The sequence below is a fragment of the Falco rusticolus genome, chromosome 3 (assembly GCF_015220075.1).
Source record: "Falco rusticolus isolate bFalRus1 chromosome 3, bFalRus1.pri, whole genome shotgun sequence".
In the NCBI taxonomy this organism is placed as follows: domain Eukaryota; kingdom Metazoa; phylum Chordata; class Aves; order Falconiformes; family Falconidae; genus Falco; species Falco rusticolus.
Window position 1 is genome coordinate 13,033,654 of NC_051189.1, and position 15,758 is coordinate 13,049,411.

At 49.2% G+C, this 15,758-nt stretch overlaps 1 protein-coding gene across 4 annotated transcripts in view; it reads right to left on the reverse strand.

The window, feature by feature from the left end:
* HSF1 (heat shock transcription factor 1) overlaps positions 1-15,758 on the reverse strand; it is a 72,396-nt gene that overhangs the window by 20,499 nt on the left and 36,139 nt on the right. For all 4 annotated transcript variants that reach the window (XM_037379115.1, XM_037379114.1, XM_037379117.1 and 1 more), the window contains exons 5-6: positions 1,588-1,663; positions 1,110-1,171 (exon numbers count right to left, since the gene is read on the reverse strand). In XM_037379115.1, coding sequence (XP_037235012.1) covers positions 1,110-1,171; positions 1,588-1,663 — 138 coding nt within the window. The remainder of the gene's footprint in view (positions 1-1,109; positions 1,172-1,587; positions 1,664-15,758) is intronic.

A 15,758-nucleotide genomic window follows, 5' to 3' on the forward strand; every position in this document is an offset into this window, starting at 1 on the left:
TGTATTGTCAGTGCTCTGCTTGGCTTCACTTCTCCATGGCCAACTGCTCCAAAGATGGATTACTCGTGGTCAGCTGTGACACAACCACTTCTGTGGTCCTTTTCAAGTACTTGAGTACTGTGGAGAAACTCTTTCTCCTTACAAGATAAATCATTTCAGCACATCTTGGACATTATCACCATATAAACCACTATCTTCATTAATAATAATCAAGCCTGCTGTGGTGTTGTCTGCCATATGGTGCTGCTGGGCACTGTTCAAACACAAAAGGACAGCCTTGCGATTCCACAGGCAACATGGAACAAGGTGGGGGCAGGCACAGACACAACCGAGTATCTGTCAGTTCGGATGCGAACAAGTGTAAAAACTCAGGTGGAGGAGGAGGAGCCCATCGCACAGGATGAGGCTGGAAGAGCAGGGCCCGTTCAGTCCAGTGAACTGTCAGATGACAGACAACAGGAGAACCATCTGTAAAAGCTGAGGAGGGAGAAGGAACTGTGCTAAAGCACAATCTCGGGACCGAACCAAGCAACTATTAATTGGTCAAAGCAAATTAACCTGGAAATGTTCTTAACCGCTCAGGGCACTTAAGTCCCGACCGGTCATCCAGTACAACTAGCAAGGGGCAAAATAATCCACAGCACGTTTGAGGACAGGTTTGATTAGTCTGTGAAGGTGTCACAGCAGCCTGTGACAGCAGGAGGCTGGTCTGGATGGTCCAACGTTTCCCTTTCTGTATAATGACAGAAACATCACGGCAGCGCCCAAAGACTATTTTAGCAGTGCGAGACCCCAGCCCTCACTGCGTGTGCTGCCAGAGTGCAGCGGCACTTTCACACAGTGCGGTGGTTAGCTACGAAGTAGGTTCTGCACGGGCTCATGTGGCCTGGATCGCAAACCCTCCTTGGTATCAGTTGCATAGCAGTGTTAGCTGGTTTTGGCTGGAGCAAATACTTGAAGGCTCACATGATCCCAATGACCGCTGTCCAGTCCTACCCCACTGGCAAGGCTGCTACAGAAGACAGAGATCTGGGGGACCCACTCTGCTGATCCTCTCTTTATTCTCTCAGACAGGGAACCTTTATCTGGATGTAGAAATGCAGACTTACATCTTCCTCTTCACCCCAAGAATACGGTTGGATTGCACCAATGAAATCAAAAACTGGATAAGCTGTGAGGAGGAAAAAAAAGAAAAACTCGTTATGGTGCACACAGTACTTGGACAGAAATAGCTCTGGGAGCATTCGGTCCCCACACTCAGGCAGAGCCAGAGCTGGGCACAGAGGGACATGGCAGAACGCCGACCCCAACTCTAAGCACACAGGTGAAGGCCAAGGGTAAAACGGTTACACAGCTGCCGACTGAATTCTGCCCTGTAACCCCGCCAGCCCAAACTTAACCTCTCCCCGCCGGATTTCTGGAACCTCACGGTAACGGGAAGAAAACACAGGGGTCAAAATTATTCTTACACAGAACGAATGCCATCGCATCCCACTGATCCTGCGAGCGCCCAGCCTGGTCGCTACGTCCCTGCATACACGAACACGACAGCGTCCCAATCCCTCCATTTGGAAAACCAGGATTTACCTTATTGACAACTTTCTGCTGCTGAGCATGCTTCTGCCTCAAGCTGGCTACTTCCCTCCACAACGCCTCATTCTCACTGCAAGAGAAGAAAAAGCTGCCTGAGAAAAAAACACAGCCTCTCAGGCAGAGCAAATAAAGCATGGGGCAAGCTGGAAAACTGCAGCAGGGGATTTGCCGACATCTCCAGACACCGGCTCATTTACAACCTCCTGGGGCTGCGGGTGAAATTGTGTTCATTAACTTTGCTTTGCCATCATTTTAGCTTGCACACAGCTCCAGAAACAGCAGCTATTCACACGTGGGCAGTAACACAGAGCCTTACCCAGAGAGAGCGAGCAGTTCACATCTGCTACAAGCCATTACTGTGCCCTTGTGGAAAGGCCCCCGGTGACCGAGCTCAATCTCCTTGATCTGGCCCAGGTGCACGCAGGGCCAGTTATAAATCGGCATCTCTAGAGACGCAGGGGGGGGAAAGCTGAAGAGGAGAGAGCTCTGCACCCAGGCACAGACCCGGGCTGCGTCAGGATGCAGCGTGGGCTGCACAGCCCGTGTAGGGAGGAGCGGCACAGCACCTACCCCTCGGATTTCCTCCTCCTGCAGCAGCAATTCCCAAACTCTACACACTTTTTAGAACTCCAGATTTGGCTTTTCTACGCATATAAATGAAAACAGCAATGATCGGGTTTATGTGTTCTGTGAACATAAAAGACAATGGAGAAATTAGGAATATTCCTGCCACATTTTCTCTTGTTCTTAAAGCTACCAGAGCTCCAAGGAGCTCGTAGGTGGTGTGGTTTAAGTTATACGTTTACGGGGCTGCAGCACTGGTATGATCTCAATGCCGGAGAATGACTCTGCCAGAAAACCAGCCATGTCAAAGTGTTTTGGGGAACAACTCCCACACCACCTTACTGGGGTCTTGACTGCTAAAGCTACAATCTCCCTTTCAGATTTTAATTCAGAGACTTTCCCCTCTGGAGGGTTTTGAACTGGCGTCGATGATCCAGGAGAGGCTCGACGGCTTCCCTTGGACTTCAGGGAGGAGGAGCAGGATGACGGCGCCTGGCAGAGCCTGCCCAGAACAGGTCGGCCAGAGGCCCCCGCTCATACTCGGTTACGATGCAAGGGCACGCTGAGCCCTTGCCAGAGCAAAAGGGTGGGCGGCAAAAACTCCACAGAGGGAAAACTTGCACGAAATCACTCCAGCTTTCTCAGACAAGGCCATCACTTGCAAATGCATCAAAAATGTCTGAGTAAAGAGAGCGTTTCCCCCTTGGAGGGGACAGTCACCCCGAGCTGCCCGCAGCAAGGGGTGAGCCTACAGCTGAGGGGCTGCTACGGCAAGGAGCGGTCGGTGCTTTCGGCAGTGAAGCCAGGGTGTCCCCAAAGGCAGTGAGGGGACGCGAGAGGCCTCGGGGGTGGGAGCCAGTGGCTGGCTGGGGAAGACAGGGCTGCCGTCGTATCGATGGGTACAGCTGCGGTTATCTCAGCTGCACCATCGCTCCCCATGCACCAGCTGCCAATTACGCGCACGGAGGATTGCTGCTCTGGGCCCCAGCGGGGATTTGGGGAGGTCTGTAAATTAGCCAAGCTTTCCTCGGCACAGACCATCTGAACGCGGCTCCCAGATTCGCCTCGGGACAGAAAGGCGCACCGAGAAATTGCTGGGCCCCGGTGTTAGAAAGGGAAGAGCCGCAGCCCTGCACCCGCTGCCGAAATCCCGAGGGTCAGAGGCAGAGATGAAGCTGTCCTCGCAGCACCGGCCGCTGCCCGTGCCACACCTGAGCCACGCAAAGAGGTCGAGGTCTGGTGGATCAGAGCCAGTGATGTATCATGAAAGGCAAAGAAAGAAGGTGGTAACTGCTCATTAGGCAGCGGGAGAGAAACAGCTGGACACAAGGTCCCCAAAGGGTTAAACTGATCCGAGAGCAGCGAAAAAAACCCCTTTAATACTTTCTTTAGCATACTGTTTTATGAGGCAATTAAATGCCGGTGAAGAGTTTACAAGGCCCAGTTTCAAACATTTCATTTCGGGAGTTATTAGAAGATCTTTGAAGCGTTTTGTTTATACATCATTTTACAGGACTGCATAAACTGGACCCCGCTCCGCACCTGCCTCTCTTAAACTGCCGCTCCTCGGGGACGGCCAGCGTGCCCTCCCCTGCCCCGCAGCTGGGACATTTCTGAAGCTGGGGATGAGTTCCAGCAGCCTTCAAAAAAAGTGGCCCGCCTCTCGGAAGCGAAAGACAAGGGAGTCCTTTCGCAGTGGACAGCGCGTGGGACCGGCTGACAAGCCAAGCGCTGCCTGTCCCTGGTCCCCCCCGGTACCCACCGCTCCTCCATCCGGATAACGCAGCATGTGCTCTGCAGGCAGAATCCCCATCCGGATGTGTCTTTTGTGTCCGTATCATCATCCCTCCCCCCGCCACAAAACCCCAGTTTCCCCCAGTTTGAGACCGGAGCTGACGTGGGGCTGTTCAGAGGGAGCGGCTGCCTTCTCGCCGAAGCCCAGGGGCTCAGGACGCCCGCATGCTTCTGCCAGACACAGAATGACATTTGTTATCTCCCGAAGCCAGGAGAGACGCTCATTTATCACTGCGGCTGTACAAGGGTCCTCAGGAGAAACGTCCATCCTGCTTGAAAAACAGCCTTTCCAAAGAGCTTTAATTACCAGTATACACTCAGGAAAATAGTCGTTACTCTCTTTTCAGATAAAATTACTCTGGGTAAAAGCCACGCTTGACTTCACAGTTAGCAATTTTTGAAATAAATTACTATTTTTTATCCAATATTTTGCAATTTAAAGAAAATGCAGTCTTGCAAGCCGTCACGCTCTCGCTGGGGCCGTGCTGCTACTTGGCATTTTTCTCAAAACCAGGCTTTTAGAACCAGGCAACTGCAGGAGAGGGTCGTCTTCTCTCATTCTGTCTGAAGATAAACTCCAACACTCAGCTGCAGAACGGAGCACGCAGCTGCGCACCGTACACACTCACCAAGAGTATCCACAGAAAAAAACCCCTCAACTCAAGTTTTTCAAATCTCCTGCTTTGGGGGTTTGAACCCCGGAGACTCAAGCTAGAAAATAAGCCATTTCCAATGGCAGCAGGTGATTGTGACCGCATACGAATACACTTGATGCCCACAGAGTTTGTGTTTGAGCTTTTCTCCATCCTACAGTATTTTTATCTCCTGTCATGAGCTTCCTTCAGAATTTAGAAGTGGCACTGCAGCAAGCAGCAGATTCCTTCATCACGTTGTACATAGATGTTCTAGGACTTCAAACAAGAGCGTATAGAAAATAAAACTGGATTTTAATCAAGCAAACCAATCAAGATCTGAAAGGTCCTGCTACATCTGTGTTTGCCTGAAAAAACCCCAAACGGGCAAAGATCTTAATTTTGGCATAGTACGGGTCCAGAGCAAAGTCTCGGGTCACAGATGCTATGGCCTCACCCAAATTTCATCTTTCCAGCCCTTTTTGTGTAACCTGCACTTCCATGCTGAGCGGTGCATCCTGTACAACACTGTGCCCTGCCAGCTGCACACTCAGCTGTTTTCAAGGCTTTTCAGGATGAAGCGAGGGTGACTTTAGCCTTTGGGAGTAACTCTGAACCCTGTCGCTGGGCTTTTCAATGCATGCCCATGGATGTTCTGGAGAAGGGTGGAAAGCCGGGTAACTCTACCTTAGTTATGGCTGTAAAAATGAGTGAGAGCAATGCAGTGGGGCAGACAAAAATTACCCAGAAAACTATGAAGCAGCACACATCAGAGAACCTCAGCCCCAAGCTGAGCAGCGCTGCTCACGGAGGCGACTGCAACACGATAAATGAGTGGTTCTGTAAAGCACCGACCCGGTGCCCCACAGCAGTGAAGTCAAAAGACAAAGCGAAGGCGAACAGGCAGCAACTGTTCCCTCTCCCTTCTGATTTGAGGCTAGGGATATCAGCTGAAGTCAGCAGCTGGCAGATTCAGTACAAACAAAGGGACACGGTTCTCCAGACACCACGTAATTAAGATGCAGACCTCTGCTGCCGGATCCCAGGAGTCGTTGGACAAAATCACACAAAGAAAAACAAATCTACTGAGGACCATTAAGTACCAGGGCATCACCTGTATTGCAGGAAGCCCCTAACTCACACCGGTGGTGCCAGGAGATTGCTCCAGGAGAGCAGCACTGCATGCTGGCCTTGCTCCCTTCCTCCTGCCCTTTGCGGATGCTCCTGTCAGAAACGGAGCTGGAGCAGCAGGACCTTTGCTTCCACACCTCATGATTTTCCAGTTTGTTCCCCAGACCTGTATGACTCCCGCCTGCAGTTAAATCCCGACTCATCTTGCAGTGTCTTGCAAACTACTGCTCTCCTTCAGTCAAACTAATTTTTAAGCTATTGTTTTAAGATCAATACTTGAGCCGTCAGCTCCTGGGCTTTAGGGCCTGTGCTGCCATCCATGATACCCAGAGGAAGATGCACTGGGCTCTGCAGGCGAGCTGAAGAGGGCAGGGTTCAGATGCCTCGAGGTGTGGTACCTCCCCAGGGAATGCGGCACATGAGGGAAAGGGTCAGAGGCAGAGCTCAGGGCAAGCCAGACTATCAAGGCAGAGATTGTGATGTGCTGGGTGAGGTGCTGAGCAAAGACCTTTGCTCCTGGTAATACCAGTTGTCCAGTGGAAGGAAGCAGCTGTGTCTCAGTTTGCACTAAATCAGCGACGAGACTCAAAAGCTATTGTGAATCCTGGCTCGACTGCTATCAACCCCTGATCTCCAGCAGGTATAACCTTCGGGGGGGATTCACTCTTGGAGAAGAGTGAAATAGCTGTAAACGGCTCTTACTTTAGAGTCTGGAAACAGCTCAGGAATACGGAAATATTAATGACTGCCCCCACCAAGAGAGACTGCCTTCATTCCGCTAACTGAAGAGCGATGCAAACCAAACGCAGCTATCAAGACTGTGTCAGTGCTGCTTTTGCTTTCTTTTTCTTACCACAGAGAGCTTGTAAGAGAACACAGCATTTCATTTCTGCAGACAGTCTGGCTGCAAGTAGCGACAGACCACGGGAGAAGCAGGTGTCGCAAGCAGCGAAGTGGCAACAGCACCCTCAGACATCCCTGCTCTTCCAAACCGCAAGCTACCTTGAACACAACAGCAAGGAGCCGGGGCGGAAAGAAAACACTAGAAAGACAAGTGGTTTTCAAAACTTGTAATGTAACACACCCCGGACACAGAGAAAAGGTTTGGTTTTGAGACCGAGTCCCTTCCAACAGCAAGCCCGCTCTGGAGCAGCCAGGGATCCTGGCTCCTGTTTGAAATCAGCACCCTAATACCTGCTGCCCAATGAGCCAGCCACAATGACACATTTTTTTGCTGCTTTTCAGCAACATGAGGAAAGCACAAGACCACCTGAGCTTAGAGGAAAGCCCGACCCTCCTAATTAAAAGCCATTTCCCTGTCTTTTATACTCATTTCCTTACCCGGTCTTGCATTCAGTTGGTACCTACAGCATCCACTACTGCAGCAGACCAAGATTTTTGGACCACGGGCTCAGAGAGCTGCTGATGCCTTCACTTTCTCAAAGTATTTCATTTCAGTTGTTCCCACACACAAGCTGGCATCGCCACTGAAAAGCCATGCTGGCGTCTCCCCGGCGCAGCCTTTTCTCCCTTACGCCAAGGCACAGGCTGAAGCCCAGAAGCAGTTCAGGGAACAGTGCAGGGTGTTTTACAGAATGATGGAACAGTGGGGGTTGGAAGGGACCTCTGGAGACCACCCAGCCCACCCCCCTGCTAAAGCAGGCTCTCCTCTGGCAGGCTGCACGGGGTCGTGTCCAGGTGGGGTTTGGATGTCTCTGGAGAAGGAGACCCCCAACCTCTCTGGGCAGCCTGTCCCCGTGCTCCGACACTCTCATGGCAAAGCAGTTTTGCTCCACGCGTCCATGACAGCGAGCACAGGAGGATCACTTCCAGGGTTAGCCTGGGGCTGTTTAAAGCTTTCATTGCTCTGCTGCCTGACATGAAACTGCCCGCTTCCATCCTTGTGAACATCCTGCACTTGGATGTAACAGAATAAAGTGTGCTAGGGGGGTTGAATTTCAAGGACTGTGCACAAGGGTACCTTGGGAAGTTCAGTCCCCAGCAAGAGGAATCTCAACTGCACCTTCTTAGTGCCACTCTCTGCTGGAGGACACGGGCCATAGTAGAGTTCATCGGATGTGCCACATAGCCCGTCTTGCTATAATGAAGAGATACGGTGAACGCTGAGGCTGAAGGTGATGGCATGCCTTCGCCTGGGTGAAGGAGGTCTGAAAGCTTTTCTCTGGGAGGATGGAAAAAACTTACTCTGCTCCTTTTCTCTTAATAAGATGAATCTTGCTTCCTTTTTATGGAGGAGGACACAGCTGACTGTGGTTTAGGTGTGGTGCAGAAACTTCAGCTACTCTTCACAGCCCAAATGGCTCACACGTTTTGTAGATCTTTCTAAATACCGAGACATTCAATAGTCCCAAAGAAGCACCTGTTCCCAGTTTATCAGTTTCCACTTTTTCAACATGCATAAAGGTAACAATTTCAAGACCTTTAACAACCTCTGCTCTACCACAGAAAATGGCATTTACTTTTGTTAGAGTAATGAGATAGGCATTTCTGTATTGGATTTACAGGAAAAAAGGCCTTTTTGTTCCCTCAAGGCTCAGAAGTCACCGTCTTAATCACCGTCTGAATCTTACGTAAAAAACTAGTACCGCACAGCAAACAGGGTGTTATTAGGTTGCTAGCTTGAGAAATAAAAACCCATAAGCTTTTTAAGTGTCTACATAATTTAGCGGGGAGTTTAGATAATGACATCCTTTGATTATAGAGGCAAAGAATCCCTTCCACCTTCCTCATTGATCAATCATATGAAGAAGTCAGAGGTAAACAAGGCCATGGAAAGAACAAACGATACCAGTGAGTAAATCCACAGCACAGGGGTATCCCGAACACCAGCCCCTGCTGTCACCGCTGTCACTGACATCGCAGGAAATGAAAGGTCAGCAACCAGGGAGATCAAAGATGTGGCCAATCTCTGCAAAAGGAATGACCACAGGGATGAGGGTTCTTCAGGCTTAGAGAAGAGATCAAAGCAGGTATGTCAGAAGCCCTACAAAGTTGTGAATAATATGGGAAATAATGATTTGTTCACCCTTGCAAAACCAGAACTGAGTCATCTGACAGTTTTAACAAAAGAGTATTTTCACTGCACAAGGCAATTTAACTGCAGAGCTCACAGCCCCCAAAAGCTTGCATCCACGAATAGATAAACTCACCTCCCACAGGAACACCAGAAACTCCAAGACACAACAGGCACAGGCCTTGGCTCAGCAGTCTTGAAGTGCTGGAGCTCACTGCACAAGGCAAGCATACTCCTCCTCGCCCTGATGCCAATATTCTTTCCCTACACACTGGCAAAGAGTTTTTTTCAGCAGTTAAATAGCTGACCAGTAAATCCATTAGACCCATATCTACTTTTGTGTTTTGAATTCACTAATCTTCAGCAATCAACAGAGCATTCAGAGAAATGCAGATTTCAAATCTGTCAGTCAGACGCCCAACACAAGCAATCAGACACACGCCACCAAGGTCTTGCTGGAGGAATCTAAGAGAAAGCCATGAAGACTCTTGCTGCAGAGCAGTGGTTTTGATTGCTTCCCAGCGAGGATTTGATCTCAATTTTCAAGCAAAACATTTTGGAAGAACCACGTGACATCCTGCAAACCTGCTAGGGAGAGCTGGGGAGAAGAAGGGGTCTTACAAGAGACGTGTTCAGAAGTCGTCGCAGACGGAACAGAGCACTCTCCTACAAAGGCGCATTGGTCTGGGTCACAAAGTGCAACGCAGGCAATACCACAGTTCTCTGGAGCTGCAGAAATCAGTGAATTTTTTTCAGAAAGCTGACAGACAGGTGCTCTGGAGTGTAAAAGGTTGCTCCAAGTAAGGTCACTCGCTCATTAAGCCTGGGGCCTCAGAGGCGGACAGACTGACTTGGTTATTAACTCACCTTTTAAAATAATCTTAACTACAACAGAACATTCAGGTAGCACCAGTTCGTACAAGCAGGGGATGAGCCCCTTCTTCTGTGTCAATAATGATCAACTGTCTGTCCAAATAAACTCACAGTTCAACTAAAAAGCTTGTACCTTGGGTTCCTGTCACGTTACGCTTCAACTGCCAACAGCTCTCGGGCTAAGCCAGCTATGAGCAGAGTGGCTCTAACACCACAGGCAGCTTTTTTCATAGAATCATTCAGGTTGGAAGAGACCTTTGAGATGTCGCTAAGCACCGCATCTACGCATTTTTCAAATGCCTCCAGGGATGGTGATTCCACCACCCCCTAGGCGTTTTTTAAAACAATTAGTTCTTTCAAAAGAACTAATCCAGAAAAAAACAGTTCTCAATGACCAAACCTGTAAGTACCAGGGAGGTTCTCCAGTCCTGAGCACAGCGTTAAGCTATGCTTGTGACCAAATTATTTAAGGTCCCAGTGGTGACCCGGCATAGGGACAACCACTGAACTTCAGCCGCGGCAGCAGTAACAGCCACTAGCACATTACTAGCAAGACAAGAGATGTAAATCAAAAATCAAACCAAATTTCATTTATCACTGCACTATTCCTCCTCTTCCCAGTGAACCAGCAGAATCTGTTTCATTCTATACGCTGTTCTGAACCACATCAGATGAGGATGGACAGAGTAAACTGAATGCAGTTTTTAACTGTTCTCCACTTTTCCTCTGAAAAAGTGGAGGATCAAGAGAAAACCAGACCAGTTTATTGCTCCTTTGGCAATTATGTGACTGGAAGGATGCTGAAGAGGCAAGCGACCTACTCCTTCCAGCTCCGGCCAGCCTCAGGGTACAGTTTGGGGCACAGTCTCAAACCCACCACCCCGGCAAAAGTCACTAGAAGACTCCAGACAGCTCTTCCTCCAGAATACTCTGAAAAAGCAAATTAGTGGAGACGAGGCAGGGGGAACAGGACAGTGCCGTGCAAGAAACAACTGGAGAGGTGGTGGGAACCCACTGCCAAATCGGGTGTTTCCATAACCGGTGAGACACCTGTAAGTGCTGTCCAGATACAGGCACCGGAGAAAACAGCCCATTGTGAAAAGGATAAAGTCCTGTTACGGACCACATACACAAACCTGCTAGAAAGCAGCCTACACTACACACGAGGGTTAAGAGATGCCAGTTGTGCTGAGTTATTTTAACATCAGTATGTCAGGCTATGGTGGTAATTAATTTCAGATTTAGATCACTGCGCTGAAAAACGAGTACTCCACAGGTCTTTAACCTATGGTTTGGAATGACCAATAAAACTGACTTCAGATGATCTCAAACAGTGACTAAGCTCATAAAAAGCAGCAGCGTAGATAAAGCACACAGATCCCGCATTATACTCAGCATTATAAGCCATCAAAGCAATTTTAAGATCAAGCTGATGTTTGACTCTGAGCCAGCCCAGGTCCCCCAGGACCAGACTGACATGTGGAGGCCATGGTAGGAGAGTTAGTGTTTTGGCCCCAATCTCTGAACAGCTGGAGCCCGTGCAACCTTTGCACAGGAAGGCCATAAAACAACACATTACAATTGTCCAATTTAGAGGTCATAAAAGCATGGACCACAGTCTCAGCACAAGGCTGGAAGAGCCAGAGTTCAGCCAGCAGAACTCAAGCAGCGAGCGCACAAACGAGGAATAGCGCACTTGCAATTAGGGATACATGAGAGCCGCTGCAGACCGCAGAATCCTGGCCCTTCCTCCAGCAGTGCCGCAGCTTTGCCTGCGAGCAGCCAGGCCCGGCCGGGCAGGTATCCTTTTTCTTTCTGGCTCTTGGGAAAAATTTAATTATGCACACGCAGTCTTTCTTTCCATAAAATCAGGCTTAATAGCAACTGAGTTGCAGGAGCTTCATTTCCCCTCCACTGTGAAAGCTCTTGCCACTCCTTTTTGAAGTGGCAGATGCTCTAGCTGATGATGTTGATAGCACACCTGCATGCAGGCGGGCCTCAGTTTTGTTACTAGTGAAACCAAAAAGAGCAGCAGGTTGGGCGGCCGATCATCGCCACCTCCATCTCTTTGCTCCAAGCAGGGCTGGGGACCGCTTGTGCTAACAGATGGTCCTTCCTTCACGCACAACCCAGGAACGAGGGCTCTGGTGGGGCTGAAGCCAGAGGTAATTGTTTCTTTAGCAGCACACAAGGCAATGGGACGATGGAAACCCTGCTAACAGAATACAGCTGCTAGAGGAGACCACTTCAAGCACAAGCGTTCTCAAACGCTCGCTCCTGAGCTCCTGCAATCCCACCCTCAAGCCCAAGGAGCCTCCGCTGCATCAACCCCCCGAACAAGACACTGCTACGCTTCAAGATTTACTGCAGCGCTACGAGAAACCAGTGCCTTGACAGTGATGTCTCATTTCCAAATCCGAACCAGGAGCACATCATTACTTAACTCTGCTCTTGCTGCATTCTCACATATTTTGAAAAGGAAATTCAGCAACAAAGTAAAATCCTAATTTGTTATTTCCAGACAGGAACCAGTGAACTGAGAAGTAGAGCCCCCCACAAAACTGCTTGATACAGATTCTCGGCGACAGCGCTGTAATTAATCCTAATACCACTTCTTTCAGGGGGAAACAGCCAGTTAATAACAGGCAGAACACCACAGAGGAGGATGCAGACTCCTGAACAGGAATACACAGATGCTGTCCAGCTGCCCGACCCTATACAGTGCACAAAGAAAAAAGGCTCTTTCTATGCAGACAGACATCCATGGCTGCTCAGCTGCGCAGGGATGAGGCCCCCGAGGACAAGACGCTCCTCCATCTAGTTCCAATTCCAGCAGGCAGACCTGGCTCACAAGAGAATATAGATCACTACTGCCTCCAGAAGACTCTTTTGATAAAGAGGTTTGGCCACCCCAGCTGTAGACAGCAAAGGCACAGTCTCATTTGTTTGCTGACAGCTGAATATCCCTTCCTTTTTTCGCCCGGAAGAAGCAGAGGAAGCATCCAACCTGCTCAGGGGGGCAGCAGGAAGGCTTTGCACCGTGATTAAACCACCCAGAGGTGCAGAAAGCTGACTGCCTGGCATGCTTTCCTAGAGTTTCATAAGGTTTTGGGCATGACGATACATGGGCTGCCTCTTCGCCAGCTAGCTGTCTCTGTCCCATCAGCATGGACTGACCTTCCCAGTCGGCTTCCCTCCTGCTCCCCAGCAGCTCCAGACAGAAGCAGGGTGTGTAAGGAAGAGAAACAGGTTTTCTCTGGAGAGGGAAACTGTGTTTGTGAAAAAATCTTTGGATTTATTGCACAGGACCTACTCCACAGGAGATCTGCCCCGAACAACCAAAACTGCAGGCATGCACTTTGGTACTGCGGTGACCAGTGCCATGGGTCTCAGACTGCGGTATCTCATGTTTTCCGTGGCAGGCAGACAACTGGACTGCAGTACAGGCATGGTCACTGCCTCTCAGCCCAGCACATCTCCAGGTTCTATGTGTCTGCCTCCCGTTTCTCCCCAGTGCAGCACCTCCAGCGCTATTCCTCCAGTCCAGCCTGCACACGACGCCTCCCTTCCCATGGCACATCCATCCCAGCAGGTTCACTGCCCACAACGAATCTCCACGCATGTTCTCTTGTGCTGCTCTTTCCTAGCAAAGATGTTGTTAAAAAAAACATACATGAGAAGCAAAATGTTACTTGCTATTACTACCCTCACCGGCACGGCTTGCTGGGACAAAGCCAACGGGTCTCTGACTTCGTATCGCTACTGGGTGCTATTCAAAGGCAAGGGTCAAGTTTGGCTGTATAAAAGTTCGTGTGTAAAGCACAAAGTTAAAACTTGGTTCAAATGCACGGGGTACAGAAACCTGCAGTGCAAGCTCAAAAAGCAGCACAGAAACTCCTGTTCCAGCTTAGGAGACCGTGTCCCCTCCTGCTCCAAAACACCTCGCACTGCTTGGCCAGGCTGCAGAAACAGGACACAAGATATTACGGACTCATAAAGCGTGGTGTAAAACACAGAAAATACCTGGCCAGCAATTTCACAGAAGATCATCTTACAAATTTTACGTCTTTGCTGTGTAGACTGGGCCTCATTTTTTCCATGCCGGGACAGACATGCAGAACAGATATGCAGAACAAAACAGTTGCGCTCTCAGAGCTATTGAGGAAAGGTGAAGAGAGAAACAGGGCTGCGAAGTCCTGCCTAGTTCTAAGTCCAGGACTAAAAGCCATGCAGTTACTCATCTCCCAGATGATTTTAAGCAGCTTTTAACCAGAGCACCTTCCTCCCCCAAAGGTGGGAGGGCTTCTGTTAATGAGGCTTTTCTGAGCATGGTGACTAAACTTGGATATCACCTAGTTGGCTTCATTATGTCCTAGCTCAGCTTTTCTCTCACCTAACACTGATGGATTCAATCTTTTCAACAAATGTTCTAATGCAAACTCTATCCCCCTAGGTCAGTGTCAAATGATAATATATATGTTGCTTTTGGAACCCTGAAACCATAAAGCAAGCTACACGGGTCAAAATTATTTGGTATGATTTACTGGGGGTTTGCATACGGTAAACTAATTCTGGTGAAGAGGAATTATCCTGCAAAAGGCCAAGTTCTTGTGTCTGTTTAGATTTATTTTTGTCAAGAGAAATTTTAACTTTTAAATTCTGTTAGCAACTGGGGCCTTGTAAAAGCGGCGGGGCCTTGTAAACAGAGTCTGGTCAGGAGGAAGTGCTCTCAGCGTCCCATGGCAGAGCTCCGCGTGCTGAGCCAAAGCGAACGCAATCCCTGAAGGAGACATGGAGAAAAGCGATAAAAACAGGTGCAGACACCAGGGCTAGCTTGCTGCTTTCAACAATCTGTTTAAAATTAAACTTACGGATACACTCGGGCTCCCACCGGGCCCAAGCAGAGCCGATGAATCACCGGGAAGTGACAGCCCCCCCGCCTCACCTTCCTGCCCCGTGCCTTGCACAAGGGCAGTAGCACTCGGGGAAGCTGCAGGGAAGCGCGGCGGCTGCCGGGACAGGCAGGCAGAGACCTCCTCCTGCCCTACAAAAGAACTTGTCAGGACAAATATTTCCAAACCAAGAGACAATGTCTCCATTGAGAGAGCTGGTTTGGTTTCTCCACCCTCCTTGTGCAGCCACTGCTCGAGCTGGTTTTGTTATGCTTGTAACGTTAGCAATCACTGCAATGCTTTTTTCCAGGGCAATGCCACAGCTGCACAGAAATCCACCATCTACTATTCTTTACCTACAGGAGAGGTATACAGATAAAAAAAAAACCCTCTGAGTGTTGCCTTCTGGAGTTGTGCACAGTCCTAAGGCAAGCATGCTACCACACCTAAGGCCGAGCTAGAACACACTCCTCACAGAGCCACAGGCAGCTCACAGGAGACGAGGAATTACGGAAAGACACCGATAGATCTGGAGCTGGGAAAAGTACGTTATATTCAGTGAAATGTTGCTGAGTACTAGTGTGGCACCACCAGAGCCAGCTCTAACTGCAACTGTCAGTTTAAAATCTCAACAGTTCCAAGTTAAAAAGCCCAGAAGAAAACATTTGGCTCAGATGAGTCACTGCTTCAGAAGCTAAGAAAGCAGAATGGAAGCCAAAAGAAACTGCAGAAATTCTAGGTCAGTAACCTCCTCAAAATTTAGCGTAATTAATAACCACTCTTCGCCTGAAGATACCTCTAGAAGGCAACGGCCTCCTGGCTGAAGGGAGGGAGTTCAGGCGGATGCCGTTCCCCACCGCTGCAGCTGGGGCTCCTACTCCTTCTCCCGTGGTGGTTTCTGGACGACTTTCTGATTTTAAAATACCAGAAAATAAAAGCAATCAAAAATAAAAAAGGTACCGATAGCAACATTTTTAACGCAAAACTTCTCATGCGAGAAAAAACGTACTAGCTGTTGTAAATTAAATGTTGAAGTTACACCGTACCCTTTAACGTTAAGAGGACTTACTACAGCCAGCCTGTTAACCACTGTAGCAAAGCCTCACCACTGATAAACTGCTGAGGGTGCTGCCAGGAGTAAAAAGCAAAACTTTCCAACGCACTTCCCAAATATCATCACAAAGAAGTCAGACAAGATGTTAAGTAAGCGGATGCTTAAACTGGACCAGTAATTACATGGAGACT